The sequence below is a fragment of the Caretta caretta genome, chromosome 3 (genome assembly GCF_965140235.1).
Source record: "Caretta caretta isolate rCarCar2 chromosome 3, rCarCar1.hap1, whole genome shotgun sequence".
NCBI classification, from domain to species: Eukaryota; Metazoa; Chordata; order Testudines; family Cheloniidae; genus Caretta; species Caretta caretta.
In genome coordinates, this window is record NC_134208.1 from 62273224 (window position 1) to 62296875 (window position 23652).

A 23652-nucleotide genomic window follows, 5' to 3' on the forward strand; every position below is an offset into this window, starting at 1 on the left:
AGAAGAAAAGTACAAATGGCAGTTAGGTATTTAACTCCCATTGATTTTCAATAGAAGTAGGGCACTTCGCTGCCAATTGTGCCTTTGAAAATTTCCCGTAAAATGACAACATAGAAATACAGGAAGGGGAAACAGTGTACAACAAAAAGCAGTATGATCAGAGTGTGAGGTTTTAACACACATCTTTCTGTTCCATGATTTTTGTATGATTTTTTTTTAAAAAATGTACATATTTTAGCTTGTTAACACTTCTTGGAACGAAGGACTAAGGTTTCTAGGCCTTTGGGGAGAAATGCATTGTTTTAAAGAAGGACTTGAAGGAGGAGGCACTGGTAGCATTCCAGACTTGGTCAGGTGTGGGTTCCAAGTAGAAGGGCCAGTCGAAGAAAGAAGAAGTCTGGCGATGAGGATGGAAAGAACGGAAAGAAGTGGTTAGTCAACCAGGTTAAACAGAGTGAAGTGGGCAAGGAGGACAATGGAAAGAGATTAGAGGTTTACAGGAGCCAGATTACACAGTGCCTTCCAGAGGAGGACAAAGAGCACAAATTTGAACTAAGAACTTGAATTTTAATCTGGGTCAATGTGCGGCAATGTTGATGAGGTTTGTCAAAAATACAGAGGAAAAAAATGCAGAATTCTCCTTGGATTTACCAAGGAATTGATAGGGAAAAAAACCCAGAAAACGACCCTATAATCATGTGAAGCTACGCTGCTGTCTTTTTTCTATGCTTATCTGTCCTTTCTACTTTGTTTATGGATAGAAAGAATGTGAACCGTGTGTAACCTGCACTCCCTGCTTTTGGGAAGAGAATTCCTTATACAGATAAGCCTCCATGCTCGTACCTACCCCAGAACTTCAAACAGACTGGGTTAACCGGTTCGAACTGGAAGAGATATCACAATGTATGTTGAACCAAGCTATAAAAGCTCATCCCTGTTCTTTGTTCGGGGCTTCACCATTTTCCTCTGAAAAGGAATTGGTGAGTCCTTCAGCTGTCGTATTTGCTAGCAATAAAGTGCCTCACTTTATCAAAGAGCCAAGACTCTGTGTTTTGTTTGGCTAATACAGAAGTCCAGGGAAGGCTACCCTCCTAACCCTAGACGGGAGGGGAACCCTTTTTCCCTAACAGAATTGTAGACATATTATTTAAGTGTGGGCAAAAATCATGGCACAAGAGTTAAGGAGACATTTATATGACAGTTTCACTTCTTTTTCCATATTCTTTTACTATTGTCATTGTGTCATTTACTGTTTCTAATGTAATAATATTTCTAATTTTCCTTCCCCTGAGCACATTTATAACCACGTGCAGTATCTTTCTGACAGTTAACCAGTTTGTCTCTGCCATTTCAGCTTTTTTCTCTTCAGAACCGTTACTTGTCACTTCTTATCTAACTTCTGAATTATCACTACTTCTTGCAACTATTCTTACATCTCATGTTTCTACCACCTATGGCTTTGGTATCTTCCAACATGAATAAATTTAAGAAAAAAAAAGTCTGTTTTAAGCTGAGTGGCCACCTTAACACTGGTTTCAGAGGAACAGCCGTGTTAGTCTGTATTCGCAAAAAGAAAAGGAGTACTTGTGGCACCTTAGAGACTAACCAATTTATTTGAGCATGAGCTTTCGTGAGCCACAGCTCACTTCATCAGATGTGTACCGTGGAAACTGCAGCAGACTTTATATACACACAGAGAATATGAAACAATACCTCCTCCCACCCCACCTTAACACTGTTTAGTATATGTATTACTTGGAGATCAATAGATATTGTTACCAAAATCTTCAGCGGATCATTGTGTTAAAAAAAGGGGTGGGGCAGGGTAAACCAAAGCTACAGCTTTGGTGTACACCATTATAAAAAAATTAGGAGCCAGATCCTTGGAAGAGGTGGGGAAGAAATGGTATAGCTCCCTTGGTATTAATCAGCATAGTTCCATTAAACTACCTGAGGATCTGGTCCTAGGATGGCGTATCCTAGAAAGGAGAAAACTAAAAGGAAGATTTGATTAAAATAATCAAAATAATGAGTGGTGCAAGTGAAAAATGATCACTTTCCTTCTCCCGACTCATTATACGATAAAAAGGTGTCATTTACGTTGATGGCTGGTATATTTAGAAATAATAAAAGGAAATCTTCAAACAGTATATAATCAATCTGTGGAATTCTGTGCTGCAGAAGGTTATTGATTCAAATAAAGTAAGTGGCCAGGTAATTTTATGACCATTAATATTTATAGCTCTGCATGCTCAACAGTAATCTTATGCTTCAGGACATAAAATGACTTGCAGGGATCAAGAAGAAATATTTTCCTCCATGTCCAGGTACTGTGAGGCAGAGTAACAAAGAATAGCATAGGGGAAAGGAAATTTTGAATTCAAACTGGAACAGGAACAGAGATTGGTTACTATGATGATCAAGAGACTGGAGAGCCCATTTTACAAGACAAGATTAAAAAGACCTTGGCTTGATTTTACTAGCGTAACAAAGGTTGAGAGGGGATAAAATGCTTCTCTATAAATACATCAGGGAGTAAACACCAGAGAGGGAGAAGAGCCATTTAAGCTAAAAGAGAATGTTGGCACAAGAAGAAATAGGTATGGACTGGCCACGAACACATTTAAATTAGAAATTAGGTGGTTCCTTACCCTCACAGCACTATGGTTCTGGAACAAAACCCAGGAGTAGAGGACACAACCTAATTAATCTTGTCCCCATGGGCATGGACCTCATTCCACTACCCATTTAGCAAGGAAGGTGGGCTTTTCAGCAAACCCCCACCTGTGCTGGTCCCTTTGCTTTGTTCCCTCCTGAAGCTTCAGTGGTCACTCTGTCAAGCAGGTAGCAACCCTTTTTGACAAAACAGCACCAATATTCTGCCGCTATTACCTTTCTACTATTATTCATTGGGTAAGGCTCTATCAGTTCAGTCCGAATGACCTTAGGCTGCCCCTAATCTCTCCACCAAATTCTGCTACCTGCACACTCTAGGGCACCCACTTTTATCCAGTTCCTAGGTTTCAAGGTGTAACCCTCTTAATTTAGACATCCACCCTTACCCTGTTCCTAGGGCTCATGACATAACCTTCTGCAGGTTTGCAGGACCTTTTACCAGTGAAAGAGCCTTACATAGTGTGACAGGGTCAGGCCAGATGGCTACAAGAGAGTGGGTCCCTTTTCCCTGGGTAAGATAACAGGGACTACTCCAGAACACTCAGGAATTTTCTAGAGCTAATTAAGGCAGGCAGGCTAATTAGGACACCTGTAGTCAATTGGGAAGCTGCTAGAATTAATTAAGGCTAATCAGGACACCTAGTTTAAAAAGGCTGTCACTCCAGTTAATGAGGTGTGCGCGTAAGGAACTGGGAGTGAGAGGACGTGCTGCTGGAGGACTGAGGAGGTGAAGGTCTCTGAGCTGGTCCCCGACCCACATGGTGGATCAGCAGAAACTGTGGGGATTGTTCTTACTCTTTTTTCCCCATGCTGGCCAGTGATGAGGTTATCTGAGTGAACGGCAGATTTGAGCCATGAAAGTGGCCAAACTGAGGGCTGCCGTGAATCTCTGAGGCGAGCAAAATCCACCAATAAGCGCAGGACCCACCAAGATAGAGGAGGAACTTTGTCACAACAGTAACATCCACCACGCAGAATACACACACTAAGCATACAATGCTATGCTCACCAATCCTAATCACGTAGGCGGACTTTCCTTGTTGGCCAGGCAAGGTCAGTCTCATCTGGTTTCTTCATGTCATGGTCATGCATAGGATTCTAGCAGCTCTGTTCTCAGACAGTGTCTTGATGGGGAGGAGTTCTTCTTCTTCCAGGTCTTTTCTTCTTATGCTTCTTTTTCCTTCCCAGCTGGTCTCTTTCTTGGATCTCAGTTTATATAGTGAAACTTGAGTCCTGCTTAGCTATACCGTAACCAATCATTTAACTAAAATTTTACAAAATAATTCTTTGACTAATCCTAACATATTGTGAAGCAATTCTTTACCCAATCATACCCCACCACCTGTTGATTTAAATCTTTTAAAATTAATTATGCAACAGACAAACAATCAAAGAACCAGACAGAAACCATACAGATAAACAGAGAAGTGGTGACCATAAAAGAAAAACAGTAATGAAGTAGAGATTTCACACCCACAACTGTAGGTAAGTCATTCCTTGCCAGGCAGAATGCTGCCAAACAAAGTTTTCTTTCAACATTTTAAGATCTGTTTCTTTATCTGGTGATGGTGGGTACTATTAGGACAGGATCTCCTTCTTAGCAGCCCAATATTACATTATCTTCATGAAATTTAGATGGAACGAGGGGATGAGACTTTCTGCTTTTTGGCTCCTGCTCTCCCAATATGGCTGCAGAAAAAGGCCTCAGACCTTACACTTTGGTCTTTTGCAAAAACAGAGCCTGGAACAATAACAAATTGTCAACTAAAGTGAAAATTTGTATTTATGAGACATGTGTTTTATCCACTCTTCTATATGGCTCAGAAACAAGGATGACTTACGTCAAACATACCAAAAGACTAAACAGTTTTCATATCAGATGCTTATGTAAAATTCTTCAAATAAGATGGCAAGACAGGGTGACGTGGAAATGTTAAACTGTGCTGGTATGCCATTCATGGGAACACTGATTAGTAAAAAAAGGCTCAGGTGGCTTGGAAATGTCAAGCGAATGCTAGATTACAGGATCCTGAAGAGTGTGCTGTACTTTGAAGCTTCTGAAGGGTATAGAAATAGAAGCAGACCACTGCACAGATTTCAGGATGCTTGCAAAAATTATTTAGTATCCTTTGGAATCTCTGTAGATGATTGGGAAAGGAGTTCAGAATGTTGCTCTGATGGACAGAATCAGCTTGTAGATGGAGCGAGATGTTGCAAGGCAGATTGGATCAAGCTTTATGATGACCAGCATCAGAGGGAAAGAATCTGCTGCTCAGATTCAGAGCAATGCTAGTGTATGGGTGTACCCTACCTGTGGACAGACTCAGCAGCCATCAAAGAACTTATCAATGCATACTCCATATTCTGTAAAGAGCAACAATGCCACTGTTGTTCTGAGTATATGAAAATGTACGGGCAATTAATGTTGCGTTTTTAAATAAATAGAAGTTTACATTTGTACTCATTGACCATCATTATCAGCTATTGAGAAAATAAAAAATTACAGGGTTGAGAAGTATTTTATTTACTTAATCCATAAAGCTCAGCCTGACATTTTAATAGCATCAAATTGAAATGTGGCACTTAAGATCTTATACAGATGTAATTTTTAAAAGAAAGATGCTTACAGCAGTTTAGTCATATTTTAATGAATACCATCAAGTCCTGGAGACCGACTGCATTTTAAAGTTATGTTTATTTTAACTCCTCTTTTGAAACCTTGATTTCTGACTATCTCAAATTTAACACCTGCAAAGTGTCATTCATGGGTATCTCCCCACTGATGATGTGGTGAAGACAACTACAAAAAACATCATTTAGTTTTTCTGCAGTGAGACCATGAACTTGAAGTATTTCAGTAAAAGATACTATAGAAGGCATAGATTTAAGTCTTTTCCATAATCTTAATTTAATCTCTCTCTTATGCTACTCCTGGGGGAATTCTGCAACAAAAAAATTAAAAATTCCACACCAAAAAATTAAAAATTCTGCATACAATATTTTAAAAAACTGCAAAATTCTGCATTGTTTTGTCAAAGTAATGTAATTTAATCCAGCAAGTTTCAATTATTTTGGTAATTTATTTAAACTACAATACAATGGATGGAGAATGGGAGTGGAGAGCATTGGAGGAAATCACCAAACCCTCTCCGTCTAATAGTAATGCAGCTAGTATTGACCCTTTCTGTCTAGTTATTGTCAACAAATATATGCAGCAATATGCTCAGTGTTATATCATAGGCAACTGAAAAGTAAGTGAGGGCTATGGACTCAAACTCACAATTTATACTGGCTACTGACCATCTTCAAAAAGTGAGTAGCAAACAGTTAATGGAGGAAAATTTTGATAGGAAATTTTTGCAGTCCAAAAATGTACATCAGTTATAATCACTAAAGCACGATAAGCATTTATAAGGCCATACTGTCCTAACAATAAGGCTTTACCCCACTCTGGCAACATAAAGGAATCTTAACATTTTTATACCTATTTTGTACTCCTGTGGGAATTCACTAAGAACAATGGAAACAATTCACTAAGGAGGCGGGCTGCTACATTCTGCTTTGCCTGAGGGAACAGAGCCTGCCCCACACCTACCTCTTCAGAAATACCCCAAATACCCCAAAGATAAGGATATCTGATCTTACATTTGGTAATAATCTATGAGTTACCTGGACTAACCTTGGTGAAAGAATAGCTTTTTAGGGTGATTATGGGGCAGGAAAAGTTATAGAGCAAACAGTTTGGATCCCAAAGCCAATGACCCTCACCTTCCACCCTAGACGAGCTTCCAATGTACACAGACACACACACTTGTTGCTTTAATAGAGCCAATTTCACAAAGCTGAAATGAGCCAAATGAGCTGGGAGGAAGAATTTAATCAGAAAAATGTGAATGCTAATTGGGAATTGTTAAAGAAAGACCTTACTAAATACACAAAAGTCACAGCTGAGGAAGATTGCTGTACAGGTTAAAAAAAAAAACCCTACCCAGACAACTGGTTTAGAGGGGAAATTTAAAAAAATTAAAGTGGAAAGAACAAATGGAAGAAAGGGGAATAATATAAGGGGAAAGCTGATAATAATGAATATAAATCAGTAGTTAGGAGTTGTAGAAAACAGATAGGGGAAGCCAAGGGACACAAGAAGAAATCTATGGCCAGCAGAGTTAACAATGAGTTTTTTTAAAAATATGTTAGGAACAAAAAGAATATTGACAATGGTATTGGTCCATTGCTAGATGGAAACAGTAGAATCAATAATAATGCAGGAAAGGCAGAGGTGCTCAAAAATATTTATGTTCTGTATTTGGGGATAAAACAGATGTTGCAGTCTCATCACATGATGGTGATAACACTCTTTCCATTCCACTTGTCTCTGGAGGATGTGAAACAGAAACTACTAAATTTAGCCATTTTTAAAATCAGTAGGTCCAGGTAATTTGCATTCAGGAAGTTTGGATAAGCTGGCCGAGGAGCACACTGGACAATTAATGTTAATTTTCAATAAGTCATGGAGCATTGGCTTTCAGAAGACTGAAAGCTAATGTTGGGCCAATTTTAAAAAAAACCAAACAGGATGACCTCGGAGATTATAGGCCTGTCAGCCTGACATTGATCCTGGGCAAGATAATGGAGCAGCTGATACAGGACTCAATTAGTAATGAATTAAAGGAGGATAATGTAATTAAAGCAAATCAACATAGGTTTATAGAAAATAGATCTGTCAAACTAACTTAGTATTTTTTTTGATGAGATTAGAAGTTTGATTGATAGAAGTAATAGCATTGACATCATATACTTAGACTTCTCTAAGGTGTTTGACTTGGTGCTGCACATTTTGATTAAAAATAGTATAATATAAAATTAACATGACACACATTAAATTGATTAAAAATGGGCTGATAGGACTCAAAATGTAATTGAAAAGGGGAATCAGCATAAAGCATGTGTTTTTCCATTGGGATACCTCAGGAATCAGTTCTTGATCCTACACTATTTAACATCTTTATTAATAAACTAGAAGAAAATATAAAATCTTCGCTGACAAAGGTTGCCGTTGACTTGAAAATTGGGGGAATTATAAATAATGAAGAAGACAGATCACTGATTCAGAACGATCTGAATTGCTTGGTAAATTGGGAACAAGCAAACAACATGTTTTAATATGACTAAATATAAATATATACATCTGGGAACAAAGAATGTAGGCCATTCTTATAAGATGGGGGACTCTATCCTGGGAAACAGTGACTCTGAAAAAGATTTGGGGGTCATGGTAGATAATCTGATGAACCTGAGCACCCAATGTGACACAGTGGTCAAAAGAGCTAACGTGATCCTGAAATGCATAAGCAGGGGGAATCTTGTGTAGGAGCAGAGAGGTTATTTTACTTCTTTATTTGGCACTGGTGTGAACACTGCTAGACTCCTGTGTGAGCTGAAACCCAAAAAAGTGTCCTACAAAAAATGGAAACTAGGTCATATTACAAAGCTTGAATATAAACGAATAAAGTATATACGGACAAAATTAGAAAGGCCAAGGCACAAAACGAGATTAAACTAGCTAGAAACATAAAGGGTAACAAGAAAACATTCTACAAATACATTAGAAACAAAAGGAAGATGGAAGGACTGGGTAGGCCCGTTACTCAAGGAGGAGGGGAAAAACAACAACAGAAAATGTGGAAATGACAGAAGTGCTAAATGACTTTTTTGTTTCAGTTTTCACCAAAAAGGTTAGTAGCAACTGGAGTCTAACATAGTGAATGCGAGTGAAAGAGAGGTAGAATCGGAGGCTAAAACAGGCACAGACCAAGCTAAAAAGTACTTAGACAAGTTATATGTACTCAAGTCACCAGGGCCTGGTGAAATACATCCTAGAATACTTAAAGACCTGACTGAGGAGATATCTGAGCCATTAGCAATTATCTTTGAAAAGTCAGGGAAGATGGGAGAGATTCCAGAGGATTAGAAAACAGCAAATATAGTGCCAATCTATAAAAAAGGAAATAAGGAAAACCTGGGGGACTACAGACCAGTCAGCTTAACTTCAGTACCTGGAAAGAAAACAGAGCAAATAATTAAACAATCAATTTGTGAACACCTAGAAGATAATAAGGTGATAAGTAACAGTCAGCACTGATTTGTCAAGAACTGGTCATGTCAAACCAACCTAATAGTTTTCTTTGACAGAGTAACAAGCCTTGTGGATGGGGGGGGAAGTGATAGATGTTGTATATCTTGACTTTAGTAAGGCTTTTGATATGGCTCCCATGACCGACTCATAAACAAACTAGGGAAATACAAGCTAGTATAAGGAGGGTGCATAACTGGTTGGAAAACCCTTCCCAGAGCATAGTTATCAGTGGTTCACAGTCAAGTTGGAAGTGCATATTTTGTGGGGTCCCACTGGGATTAGTTTTGGGTCCAGTTCTGTTCAACTGCTTCATCAATGCTTTCGATAATGGCATAGAGAGTACACTTATAAAGTTTGCAGATGACACCAAGCTGTGAGGGGTAGAAAAGTGCTTCAGAGGATAGGATTAAAATTCAAAATGATTTGCACGAACTGGAGAAATGATCTGAAGTAAATAGGAAGAAATTCAATATGGACAAATGCAAAGTACACCACTTAGGAATGCACAATCAGCTGCACATATATAAAATGGGAATGACTACCTAGGAAGCAGTACTGCAGAAAGGGATCTGGGGGAGTTATTGTGGATCACAAGCTAAATATGAGTTCACAGTCTAACACTGTTACAAAAGAAGCAAACATCATGCTGGAATGTATTAGCAGGAGAGTTATAAGCAAGACACGAGAAGTAATTCTTCCGCTCTACTCTGTGCTGATTAGACCTCAACTGGAGTATTGTGTCCAATTCTGTGTGCCACATTTCAGGAAAGATGTGGACAAATTGGAAAAAGTCCAGAGAAGAGTAACAAAAATGATTAGAGATCTAGAAAACATGATCTATGAGGGAAGATTGAAAAAAAATGGGTTTGTTTAGTCTGCAAAAGAGAAGACAGAGGTGACATAACAGTTTCCAAGTACATAAAAGATTGTTACAAGATGGAGAGAGGTAAATTGCAACCAGGGTGGTTTAGGTTGGACATAAGGAAAAATCTCCTAACTGACAGGGTGGTTAAGCACTGGAATATGCCGCCCAGGGAGATTCCACAATCTCCATCACTGCAGATTTTTAAGGACAGGTTAGACAAACACCTATCTGTGGTGGGTAACCTGCAGCCCACGCCGCTTCCCACACCTCACATTGGCTGGAAACAGCGAATCACAACCACTGGGAGCTGCGGGTGGTGTGCCTGCGGATGCTCAACGTAAACTAACTGTCTTGCAGCCCACCAGTAGATTACCCTGACAGGCCACGTGCAGCCTGCAGGTTGCCCACCACTGGTCTAGATAAGACTTAGTCCTGCCATGAGCGCAGAAGACTGGACTAGATGACCTCCTGAGGTCCCTTCCAGATCCACAGTTCTATTATTCTAGTTCCAGTGTCCACAATTCAAAAATAATGTTGATAAATTGGAGAGACTTTGGAGAAAAGCCAGGAGAATGATTAAAGGAGTAGAAAACCAGCCTTATAGTAATTATATAAGAAAACCAGCCTTATAGCAGTTCTGCAGAAAAGGACCTAGGGGTGACAGTGGATGAGAAGCTGGATATGAGTCAGCAGTGTGCCCTTGTTGCCAAGAAGGCCAATGGCATTTTGGGATGTATAAGTAGGGACATAGCGAGCAGATCGAGGGATGTGATCGTCCTCCTCTATTCGACATTGGTGAGGCCTCATCTGGAGTACTGTGTCCAGTTTTGGGCCCCACACTACAAGAAGGATGTGGATAAATTGGAGAGTCCAGTGAAGGGCAAAAAAATGATTAGGGGTCTGGAACACATGACTTATGAGGAGAGGCTGAGGGAACTGGGATTGTTCAGTCTGCAGAAGAGAAGAATGAGGGGGGATTTGATAGCTGCTTTCAACTACCTGAGAGGTGGTTCCAGAGAGGATGGTTCTAGACTATTCTCAGTGGTAGAAGAGGACAGGACAAGGAATAATGGTCTCAAGTTGCAGTGGGGGAGGTTTAGGTTGGATATTAGAAAAAACTTTTTCACTAGGAGGGTGGTGAAACACTGGAATGCGTTACCTAGGGAGGTGGTAGAATCTCCTTCCTTAGAAGTTTTTAAGGTCAGGCTTGACAAAGCCCTGGCTAGGATGATTTAATTGGGGATTGGTCCTGCTTTGAGCAGGGGGTTGGACTAGATGACCTCCTGAGATCCCTTCCAACCCTGATATTCTATGATTCTAATAGATTCAAGGAGCTCTACCTGTTTAAGTCACCCCTTAGCCTTCTCTTTGTTAAGTTAATTACAGTCTATAAGTACCTACATGGGGAACCAATATTTAATAATGGACTCTTACTAGCAGAGAAAGGTATAACGGGATCTCATGTCTGGAAGTTGAAGCGAGAAAAAAAAATCATACTGGAAATAAGGTGTAAATTTTTAATGGTGAGTCATTAACCATTGGAGCAACTTACCAAGGGTTGTGGTAGATTCTCCATCACTGACAATTTTTAAATCAAGACTGGATGTTTTTCTAAAAGATATGCTCTAGGAATTATTTTGAAGATGTTCCATAGCCTGTGCTAAATTGGGAAGTCAGATTAGATGATCACAATGATCCCTTATGGCATTAGAATCTATGAAACAGTGCAACTCCCTTCCAGGAGCAGCTATATGGGGCAGAAACTACCTCCACCCAAGGGGAGGGCTAAACCCCCTGGGAGAGATTAAGGATTCTTTGGCATTACACCTTGACAGAGTCTCCTCAAACAACATAATTGCTTATTTTTGTAGCAGGGATGAAATAATTGCTAGCAGAGAAGTACATAGAGGATCCTGGAGGAGATGCCAGGGGTTGCCAAGGATGGGTGAGTCTGTACGAAAAGGATGCAGTCCTGCTCCAGATCCACTGAAGGGCCCTCCATTGGCTCCTAGGCAAGAGTCTAGGTTACAGTTTGATCAGCTAAATTAAACTATACCCTGCATCTACATAAAGAAAGAGGTAAAGAGGAGATTGGGTTTAGCTAGCATATGTTAGTTAAACCCAACCTAAACCTGACCACTTTTCCTAGTCAAAACAAATCCCCGGAGATCTGACAGCACCAAAACAACATTACAGAATTGAGGCAAGTTGGCATGAAAGTTTCCTTGTTTCAGATCCCACCACCAGATTGTGTAATGTTTTCCCCCAGCACCAGAACACTCACACTTGCAGTCTGTTTCCAAAGGCTAGCACCACATCCTCTAGTGCTGAACAAATTTTGATAAGGTTGCGGTTAGGTCACACAAGCATCCAAAAAAATCAAACATCTACTGAGAGCTTATGCAAACTATCCAAACCTTCTGAATCTGTAAAAGGGGGCTGGTATAGGCACTCTCCTTCCTGAGGCCTGCAACCCCTCCACTTCTCAGTGGAAAAGCCATAAGGACAGGCTAGGCAATTGATTTGACACTTCAAGGGCCATTCATAGGTGTGAGCTAGAAGCTGAGAACTAACCTCCCCATGAGTTTTCTGTTTCAGAATTTACGAGAAAAAAATCTAGTCACCCTGCATTCCAAGGGCAGGGAAGTTGGGGCCGGAGGGCGCGGAATGAATCCCGACTAGCCCCATCCCTGTTCGGTTCCCTGGGGCCGGGCAAATCCCGGCTCCTAGCGGAGCCTCCGGGTACGCTGCGTGCGGGGGTGTTGAGGCAGAGGCAGCTTTCGCCTGGTGGCCGGGGCGCTTGGCGGTGGAGCGGCACCGTGGCCGGGAGCGGGACGGCTGCGAACACGCGCGGGCCTGTCATCCGGTGGGAGAGGCCTGCGGCGAGACCACAGGCCTGGGCGAGGCTGCGGCTCGGCCCCCTGCTCCGGAGCGGGCCACAAGCGCCTCGGTCCGTGTGATGGCGGAGCTCCACCCCGCGGAGGAACTTCCGAGTCGGCGGCAGGGGGTGTCTCCTAGCGGAGCCGCCCGAACTATCATGGCGGAGCGCGCCCGGGAGACTCCCGGAGAAGCTTCCGCCCCGGTCTGGGGCAGCGGGCAGTGAGTTCCGCCCCAGTAACGGACATGTGATCCTTCCCAGCATGCCCTGGGCGGGAGGGGGCCTTTCGGCCACCGTGGCGTTGGTTGCCATGGTGCCGTAACGGGTCTGCGCAATGTCGCTGGCCGCGCTGCCGCTATCTCCCGCGCGGGTGTTCGCGGAGCTTTTAGCCCCGCCGCTCGGGCGCCGCGGGCGCCAGAGCGAGCCGGTGCCGGGGCTCCCCGGCGGTCGCAGCACCCCAGTGCCGCCAGGGCGGGAGGTTCATGTGAGCGGCAGCGCAGAGCTGCGTGCGGCCCCGGACCGGGCGCGGGTCTCCATCCGGCTGGGGAGCAGGAAGGGGGAGGCCGGGGAGGCGCGGAGCAGCGTGGGCCGGCGGCTGGAGTACATCGCGCAGAGCGCTCGGCAGCGCGGGGTGCAGGTGAGAGCGGGTCGGCGGCACCCCCGCCTCCTACGGGAGCCCCGAGCTGTAAACTCCAACCCCCTCCCAGCCGCGCTCCCCACTTCCAGCCCCAAACCTTAAATCTCAGCCCCTCGGAGTGCCCCGCCCTAAACCCCACCGTCATTCCCCCCCCTCCGGAGTCTCCAGCCTTAAACCCGCCACTGGCCCCGCCCTCTAACCCTCAACCCCCATCCGAGAGAGTTCAGCTCTAATCCTCCTCCACCCCAAGCCCTAAACCCCACTGAGCGCCCATGCCAGCACCTACGGTTGCCAATTTAGTAATCGCACAAAACCCATTACCTTTGTCCTGCCCATCTCCGAGGCCCCGCCTCCCGCTCACTCCGTCCCCCCTTCCTCTGTCACTCGCTCTTCTCCCAGCCTCATTCACCTTCACCTGGCTGGGGCGGGGCTCCTGGAGGGGGTGAGGGCTGTGGCGGGTGGTGCGGGCTCTGGGGTGGGCCGAGGGGAGAGGAGTTCAGGGTGCGAGATGGGGCTCCGGGCTGAGGGGTTTGGAGTGCAGGAGGAGGTGTTGGGGTGTGGGCTCTGGCTCAGGGTATGGGCTCTGGGATGGGGCTCAGGATGAGGGATTTGGGGGGGTTCAGGGCTGGGGCAGTGGGTGGGGAATGGGAGGGGGTTTGGGGTGTGGGCTCTGTCTGGGCAGCACTTATCTCAGGTGACTCCTGGAAGCGGACAGCATGCCCAGCTCTTAGGCAGAGGGGCAAGGGCGCTCTGTGTGCTGTCCGCAGACACTGCCCCCAGTCAATGGGAGCTGTGGAGCCAGCGCTCGGGGTGGGGCCAGTGCATGGAGTCCCAGTGGCCACCCCTGTGTCTAGGAGCCGTGCAGAGCCAGGGCAGGCAGGAAGCCAACCTTAGCCTCGCTGTGCCACTGACTCGACTTTTAGTAGATCAGTCAGCAGTGCTGAACGGAGCCACCAGGGTCCCATTTTGACCAGGCATTCCAGTTGAAAACTGGAAGCTGGGCAACACTACCTAAACCCCAACACCCTCCCCTCCCTCGGAGTGCTGAGCTCTATACCCCACCACCTGTTCACTTCCCCTGGGGCACCCAGTTGATATCAGTGGTTGTATGATCTTTCCATTGACTTCATGTTCCTTTAATAAACTCTTTACAAAAGCAACAGCAATGACAACAAGCAGAGTTGGTGAGGGATTGCAAAAAAGTGCAGTGATTGGAGTATGTGTTACTGACCTGGAGGAGACCTACACATGCATTAAATGGCAAAATTGAGCTATAAGTCAGAGATTTGTCTATATTCAATCCAACAAGGGATCACTGATTTTATTGTCCCATTGTTCATTACAGTTAGAATAACAAAATGTTCTAAGAGCCCCATGAGGTGCAGCACTGTTTGTTCCACTGTAGGACATTTCACTGGCATTGTTGATGTGTGGAGAGTTGGGTGAGACATGTCTTCTTAAATTCTCAAACAAAAACTAAGACAGCACTTTGCTGCATTTAAAACATTTTATTTTTAATTCTTATTCATTTCTTCAAAGCTTTTTATTTTTGGCATTTTATTTCAAAATCAATAACACAAACTTACCCCAGACTGGAAGTGTGTATATAGGGGGTTATAGATATGAAGGGTAATTTTGACAGCTCTTTAATTTATAACTCCTTTTTTCTGGCTAGGACTTAGAAATCTCCTGTGAAGGAGCTTCTTTGCACAGTGGGCACTGCTTTGTGGAAGATTTAGAAGGAAATTTGCCTTTAAATGCAGGTCACAAACTTATGAAAATGCGCACATCCATGTCAAAGTTTTACTTGCCTACACTCATTTTCATGGTGTGGGTAATATTTTGCAAGGCTGCCTTAAGGATCTCTATCTAAGCCAATCCTGTCTTAATATCTGTGCTTTTCTTTCTCTCCTGTGAAGTAGTTGCTGCTTTCTTTGCTGAGTAGGAGGATTATGCAGCCTTCCTTTACATTCACCTCATTCTCATTGTGCACTAATAGATATTCTGCTGCATTGTGTTAGCTACACACTCTGTTGCTAATATGTTAAGAGTGGCACTAACACTTAGCTTGCTGGCCCCTGTCCAGTCTGCAGCACTCATTTGTTCCCTTGCAGCAACAGAGCATGCCTCTCCCTTCTTTCTTCTTCCCAAAACCCTGCCTATAGTTCTGACCCACTCACAAAACAAATGGGCTAAAACAGGGAGTTATACCTCTAAATTCTTTCAGAGAAGAGGTAGTGCTGTGATTAAAATTTTACAGAGGAATGATAACAATGATTGTGCTTTCTCTACAGGGAAAGTGAACTGGTAGTGGGAGTTGTACCTCTCTAGTGCAGACAGACCAGGGATCTTCCACCACAGGCTAGGACACATTAATCTGGTACTTTTCTCATTGATATTTATGTTAGCAAAATATAGCAGGAAGCAAAACATGAGACACTGCCACAAAATCACTTATATACATTCCCCAAAGAAGAACTCACTTTACCCCTAGATTGCTGGAAGGAATCTAGCCCAGGTGGGTGGCATCTAATAGCTGTTCTGTGACTTATGTATATTAAGTTGGTTATCAGTCAATTTTCTAGTGGTGAGAGATCCATGTCATAATCACAACTTGTTGCTATTCTCATCTGAGAAGCCAAAGACTGAAAATGAATGGAAGGGGAATTGTCTTTCTGCCCCTAGAAGCTGACTCTTCAAATTAGGGATGAGGCAGATGGTGACAGAGGAAGCTTGTGCTGCTGCCTGTGCTATTCAGTACTTATATGGATAAGTAGAAGATTGTAGGTTTCCAGCATTCAGCCGCCTGTGGCTTCTGTGTGTGAATATAGTGCTCACATCTGGGAAAAAAAAATGCTTCACACTTATTCACTCCAGCTAGATATTTCTAATCCTATTAAGATATATGCAGCTGGCACATGATTCATACGGACAGGACTCCAGTTTGTTCATAGTTCTGTTTCTCTTGCTATGGTGTGGCTACTTATATTAAAATCCATCTGGGGAATCTCCCCGCATTGACCCTCTCTATACACTGCTTACACAGAATGAATAGTCTTACCCAAAAATATTCAGTGAGTTACAACGTCTGTCAAAAGAAAAGGAGTACTTGTGGCACCTTAGAGACTGAAATTTATGTTCCTTACCAAGAAAGTTTTTCTATTGAAAATGCCTTTTACCTCCAAACTTTTGTGGGTTAATTATTAATCCAGGTAAGCTGCTTCAAGAGGTTACAGCCACACTGGTGGGCTTTTCTTCAAATATGGATGGCATTTTTGAGTAAGTACGGGGCTGGGCCATGAGGAAGCTTTGAAGTCACATTTTTACAAACCCAGTTGCAAAACAGTGTCTTATACATTATTTGGGAGGTGGCTGCAGCTTTAGCTCCAAAAGAATAAGCTGAAAGCAAACAATTTTATTTAAGGGCTTATAGTGTTTTCGGCAACTACACCATTATGAAATCTGCTGAAGTCTCAAAATCCAGTGGATGAACGCCTGGTGTGGTTTGGTTTTTTCATCCACAGGTTCTTTATTATGGGGAAGCCCTTGACTCCTGGTTTCATTCCTACACCAAAAATAACCACCATAGTAAATTGTCCAACCATCTAATATTTTATTGCTAGGTACAACTAAATAGTTCTTTTAAAAAATGTGGGAAGACCACGAAAAAATGACTCATGGAAGCCTAGCTTGTGGTGACCAAGTTGTGAATAACTGACTTCCAGCCTTGCCACTATGGTAATTCAAAATAGGACGACACAAAGTACTAGAACACCTCCATGAATGACATGGAAGATGGATGCAAATTAAAGTAAAATACTACTCAAATAGGAGGTGTTGCAAACACCAATGACGCCTGCAAAATTTTTTACAAAATGAAATCTGACCTGGACCAAGCTTAGCTATATATCTCGGGAAAACCAGTCTGAAATAAATTTAAAGAAATTGTGTCTGAGAAAGTAATGCTGATGTGAACTGCCACTGAGATCTGAACATTCAGTGTGATACACTTGTAAAAAATGCCAATACAGTTTTGGACTGCAAGTGTAGACACATCAGATCATAGAAAAGGGAGGTGTTAATTCTCCCTGGAAAGTCCACCAAATACCACATTCAGTTCTGGGTACCTCAATACCAGTAAGGTAACAGGGTCAAGGCAACTTACAGAAGAGCAACCTGAAGTCCCATTGTTTTTTGTTGTTTGGTTTTTTTTCTTCCTGAAGCTATTTCCTATGGTATAAGTTGTATTGCATTATTTTACTCTGTTTCAAATCACTCCAACACTGGGACTTCTTCCATTTGCATTGTAGATTATTCTACCATCTAACAACTCTCACTACTAACAATTTGTACTTTGCTGATTTTTATCTCATTACTTCTAATTAATACCAAGCGAACAGAATGTTGAGAATCATCAAGAAAGGGATAGATAATAAAACAGAAAATATCATATTGCCTCTATATAAATCCATGGTATGCCCACACCTTGAATACTGCGTGCAGAGGTGGTCGCCCCATCTCAAAAAAGATATATTGGAATTGGAAAAGGTTCAGAAAAGGGCAACAAAAATGATTAGGGGTATAGAATGGCTGCCTTATGAGGAGAGATTAATAAGACTGGGACTTTTCAGGTTGGAAAAGAGGCGACTAAGGGGGGATATGATAGAGGTCTGTAAAATCATGAGTGGTATAGAGAAAGTAAATAAAGTGTTATTTATTCCTTCTCATAATACAAGAACAAGGGGCCACCAAACAAAATTAATAGGTAGCAGGTTTAAATCAAACACAAGAAAGTATTTTTTCATGCAATGCACTGTCAACCTCTGGAACTCCTTGCCAGAGGGTGTTGTGAAGGCTAATACTATAACAGGGTTCAAAAGGGAGCTAGATAGATTATGAAAGATAGGTCCATCAACAGCTATTAGCCAGGATGGGCAGGAATGGTGTCCCTAGCCTCTGTTTGCCAGAAGCTGGGATTGGATGACAGGGCATGGATCACTTGATGATAACCTTTCTGTTCATTCCCTTTGGGGCACCTGCCATTGGCCACTGTCAGAGGACAGGATACTGGGCTTGATGGACCTTTGGTCTGACCCATTATGGCCGTTCTTATGTTCATTATGACCACACTAAAATTAATATCCTTTCCTGGTGTTTATATCCTTCCAATCTTTGTAAAGCTATCTAAGCCATCATGGGAATCACTAAACCAACTTATAAATATTTACACTTTTTGTTAATCCATATCACAATTCCCCTTCATCATTTTTTGTTGTATTAGGGAGTTGGGCTAGATCAGTACAGCACAACCTTTGCAGCAACAAGAGCTGCATTAGCAGTTTGCGAGGAAGCCTGAGGGCTGCACCTAATTTCCATATATATTTACATAGGATTTTAAATCAGAAATAAACTACACCGTAGCATTTATTTATAGAGTGCTGTAACTACGCAGCACTTCACAAAGCACAGAATCTGCTTTGAGGGCTTATAGAGAAGTAAATTGTTTGGGGAAATAGTCTTTTACTTAGCCAGTAAGGCCCCTGCCACTCCCCCCCCCCCTTTTTTTTTAAACACACATTGCAGCTGGCAATTAATAGTGGCCACATTGCTAAAAATAAGCAGTTACTTTTGTAGTGTTAGCATGAAGATTCAGGATCAGAAGCTGTTTAAAAAGCAAAACAAAACCCAGAAATTACATCCTACTTGAATTCTGGTTTAGACATTAATGTGAAAAGCAGTTAAAGGTTTGTTCCAACAACAACATTTATTCACATATATTTGTTAAATAAGTATACACTGAAGGCTGGACAAGACACCATCTTTACTAGGGAACCATTTTCCCTAAGAAATCCCAAAGTATTCTCAAATCTGTTGAGTCTAATTCTGCTCCACCTCTATTAAAATACACCTGTTAAGCAAGTAAGCTTTTGCTGATCTCTTGAGTTTGCTAAAGACAGGTTTCATACTACTAAGGTAAGGCAGACTTCTTTACATTTGACTTGTATGCTGCTAATTTTATAAGCCCCAATGCAAGATGCCATCACAAGGTGGGTGAGGGAGAAGGAGGGGTTGGAGCACAAATACCATTTGTAATTGCAATATGCTTTGAATACCAGTTGACTTTATCTAGGTATTTATGGCCTTCAGTTCCAGATTATCTGTCCAGGGTCATATTTTAATTAGTTGGGGCTCTTGGGAGGTGTTAGAATACACTATTTTCCATGAGTACATAGATGGGACCTCATCACCACAACAAAACAAAACAAAAAACGTATGCTGTCAAGGTTCCTCCCCCACTCTGAACTCTAGGGTACAGATGTGGGGACCTGCATGAAAACCTCCTAAGCTTATCTTTACCAGCTTAGGTCGAAAACTTCCCCAAGGTACAAATTAATTTTATCCTTTGTCCTTGGAATATCCACTGCTACCACCAAACTCTAACTGGGTTTACTGGGAAACGTAGTTTGGACACGTCTTACCCCCCAAAATCCTCCCAACCCTTGCACCCCACTTCCTGGGAAACGTTTGGTAAAAATCCTCACCAATTTGCATAGGTGACTACAGACCCAAACCCTTGGATCTGAGAACAGTGAAAAAGCATTCAGTTTTCTTACAAGAAGACTTTTAATAGAAATAGAAGTAGATAGAAGTAAAGGAATCACCCCTGTAAAATCAGGATGGTAAATACCTTACAGGGTAATTAGATTCAAAACATAGAGAATCCCTCTAGGCAAAACCTTAAGTTACAAAAAAGACACAAAGACAGAAATAGTCATTCTATTCAGCACAATTCTTTTCTCAGCCATTTAAAGAAATCCTAATCTAATGCATACCTAGCTAGATTACTTACTAAAGTTCTAAGACTCCATTCCTGGTCTATCCCCAGCAAAAGCAGCATATAGACAGACATACAGACCCTTTGTTTCTCTCCCTCCTCCCAGCTTTTGAAAGGAGGAGGGAGAGAAATCTTGTCTCCTCATTGGTCATTTTAGTCAGGTGCCAGCGAGGTTACCTTTAGCTTCTTAACCCTTTACAGGTGAGAGGGTTTTTCCTCTGGCCAGGAAGGATTTTAAAGGGGTTTACCCTTCCCTTTATATTTATGACACATGCCAAGGAGGAGAAAAAATAAACATAGAATTAAAAAGTAGAGCAAACTTTTCCTGTGGTATTTTCGTTTGTCCTTCTATATAATGTTTATCATAGTGCAAAGTTACATTGTGTACATTTCTCCAAAGATTTTTAAAAGGCAGTTGCACCTGAGATGTTAATTGGTAATTTACAAATGTGCATAATGGTATAGCCAGTTGCTACTATATATTAAAAACATACATTTTCAAACTAAGTTTTTTCTCCCAGCTGTGACCTCTGTCTTACCTTCATGCTGAGTAAAATGGGTTGTTTCCTTTTCAGTAAGAACCAAAGTAGAGTAGAGCAAAACTTATTGACTACCATACTGTATGTTCCATTCTAATTATCCAGTGAAGTGGGCTGTAGCCTACGAAAGCTTATGCTCTAATAAATTTGTTAGTCTCCAAGGTGCCACAAGTACTCCTGTTGTTTTTTGCAGATACAGACTAACACGGCTGCTACTCTGAAAACAGGCTTATGGTGGTAGCATATTTTGTAGGATTTTCATGCTTTGAGAGTAGGGGAAAATGGAAAAGCAGAGAAGGACATAGCACCACCATGTAAGCCTTGGACTTATAGCTCTTTAGGACAGGAACAATCTTTTCATTTTGTTTATACAGCGTCTAGTACAGGGGTTGGCAACCTTGGGCAAGCGGCATCAGGGTAGTCCGCTGGTGGGCTGCGAGACATTTTATTTACATTGACCATCCATAGGCACAGCCCCGCTGCAGCTCCCAGTGGCTGCGGTTCTCTGTTCCCAGCCAATGGGAGCTGCGGGAAGCAGCTGCCAGCATGTCCCTGCGGCCCACCACTTCCCGCAGCTTCCATTGGCTGGGAACGGCGAACTGTAGCCACTGGGAGCTGTGGGGGGCGCGTGCCTGCGGATGATCAATGTAAACAAAATGTCTCACGGCCCGCCAGTGGATTATCCTGTTGGGCTGCGTGCTGAATATTGCTGACCCCTGGTCTAACACAATGGGATTCTCTTCCATGACTGAGATTCCTACGTGCTATTGCAAAACAAAAAAAAAAATGACCTTTTTCTGGAACAGTGGTGTTTTATTTCAGTAACACCACAAAAATACATTGGGTGAGCAAATTACATGTGTGGTTCTTTTGAGAATAGATTTATAGACTGATGGAGTGGATGAGATAACGTGTCTTGCATGTGATCTGTTAATTATTAATTCTAAACTGGAAAATTATCCTACCGTGAACCATTTCTTGCCCACTGAAACTTAGAAAATGGAACAGACTGTTGCACAAGTTCTAAGAACATGGCATCAAATGTAAAGCTCATCTTAAAGTATTGCTAAAACTAATTTTTTATGGGGCTAGTGTGATTGAATTGATAGCTCCTCAAGAAGAAAAAAAATTTACAGCAGACGTAAAAGCAGTTAAAAATAAACCAAAAAACCTTTTCCTTTTCAGCTAGTCAGTCATAATTTTAATTAAGAATTCCACTAACATCCATCCTTCCCTCACCTTCCTTTCTGTCAAGAAAGATTATCATAAACAGGAGCAAAAAATCTCCATGGGAAGATTATTGTAAAAGTTAATAATAATATAATTGAGCAGACATTTCTTCCACTAATCTTCATATGGAATTGATTATTGCTGAAAACTGTTAATTTCAAATCTGGAGGGTGATGGAATAAAAATTAACTTCCTGTGGAATATTACCAAAAGAGATACTGCACACAAAATGTCTTACCACCATTTATGTTGTAGTAGGACCCAAATCCACAAGATGGCAGTGTCCTTAAATACATGTGCAGCACATATAAAGTATCAAATAAGACAATTGTACTTCAATCTGTGAGGAGAGAGGATAGGCTTAAAATATTTTGAATGGGGTTGGGGGACATTTTCCTTCTCCATATTCAGATTACCAAGCCAGCTGTTCATTATTAGTCATGTCAGCATGGTTATTTCTATAAAAGAAAAGGAGTACTTGTGGTACCTTAGAGACTAATCAATTTGTTTGAGCATAAGCTTTCGTGAGCTACAGCTCACTTCATCGGATGCATACTGTGGAAAATACAGAAGATGTTTATATACATACAAACCATGAAAAAATGGGTGTTTACTACTACAAAAGGTTTTCTCTCCCCCCACCCCACTCTCCTGCTGGTAATAGCTTATCTAAAGTGATTACTCTCCTTACAATGTGTATGATAATCAAGGTGGGCCATTTCTAGCGCAAATCCAGGGTTTAACAAGAACGTCTGAGGAACAGTTGGGGGGAAAGGAATAAACAAGGGGAAATAGATTACCTTGCATAATGACTTAGCCACTCCCAGTCTCTATTCAAGCCTAAATTAATTGTATCCGATTTGCAAATGAATTCCAATTCAACAGTCTCTCGCTGGAGTCTGGTTTTGAAGTTTTTCTGTTGTAATATCGCAACTTTCGTGTCTGTAATCGCGTGAACAGAGAGATTGAAGTGTTCTCCGACTGGTTTATGAATGTTATAATTCTTGACATCTGATTTGTGTCCATTTATTCTTTTACGTAGAGACTGTCCAGTTTGACCAGTGTACATGGCAGAGGGGCATTGCTGGCACATGATGGCATATATCACATTGGTAGATGTGCAGGTGAACGAGCCTCTGATAGTGTGGCTGATGTGATTAGGCCCTATGATGGTGTCCCCTGAATAGATATGTGGGCACAGTTGGCAATGGGCTTTGTTGCAAGGATAGGTTCCTGGGTTAGTGGTTCTGTTGTGTGGTATGTGGTTGCTGGTGAGTATTCACTTCAGGTTGGAGGGCTGTCTGTAGGCAAGGGCTGGCCTGTCTCCCAAGATTTGTGAGGGTGTTGGGTCATCCTTCAGGATAGGTTGTAGATCCTACAGACAGCCCCCCAACCTGAACACCTCCCCCTGTTCCTCAGACGTTCTTGTTAAACCCTGAATTTGTGCTGGAAATGACCCACCTTGATTATCATACACATTGTAAGGAGAGTGATCACTTTAGATAAGCTATTACCAGTAGGAGAGTGGGATGGGGGAGAGAAAACCTTTTGTAGTGGTAAACACCCATTTTTTCATGGTTTGTATGTATATAAACATCTTCTGTATTTTCCACAGTATGCATCTGATGAAGTGAGCTGTAGCTCACGAAAGCTTATGCTCAAATAAATTGGTTAGTCTCTAAGGTGCCACAAGTACTCCCTTTCTTTTTGAGAATACAGACTAACACGGCTGTTACTCTGAAACCGGTTATTTCTATGTAATGTTTGAGGGAGGTTGGGAGAAGAGTGAAAAAGGGTTTCCTATGAAGGTCCAAATAAATCTATTACATTTGCCGACTGAAATTAAAAATATTGTA

At 42.1% G+C, this 23652-nt stretch overlaps 2 protein-coding genes across 6 annotated transcripts in view; one reads left to right on the plus strand and one right to left on the minus strand.

Moving 5' to 3' along the window:
* LOC125634441 (uncharacterized) overlaps positions 1-13585 on the minus strand; it is a 56291-nt gene extending 42706 nt beyond the window's left edge. For 2 of the 4 annotated variants that reach the window (XR_012667600.1, XM_075126539.1), the window contains exon 1: positions 3686-12877. The gene's annotated coding sequence lies outside the window, so the exon portion shown is untranslated. Of the gene's footprint in view, positions 1-3685; positions 12921-13513 lie in introns of those variants that run through there. The other 2 variants (XM_075126540.1, XR_012667599.1) reach the window with 2 other exon arrangements.
* Positions 12890-23652, plus strand: part of IRAK1BP1 (interleukin 1 receptor associated kinase 1 binding protein 1) — a 28285-nt gene continuing 17522 nt past the window's right edge. For both annotated transcript variants that reach the window (XM_048845181.2, XM_048845182.2), the window contains exon 1: positions 12890-13192. In XM_048845181.2, the coding sequence (XP_048701138.2) occupies positions 12890-13192 (303 nt within the window). The remainder of the gene's footprint in view (positions 13193-23652) is intronic.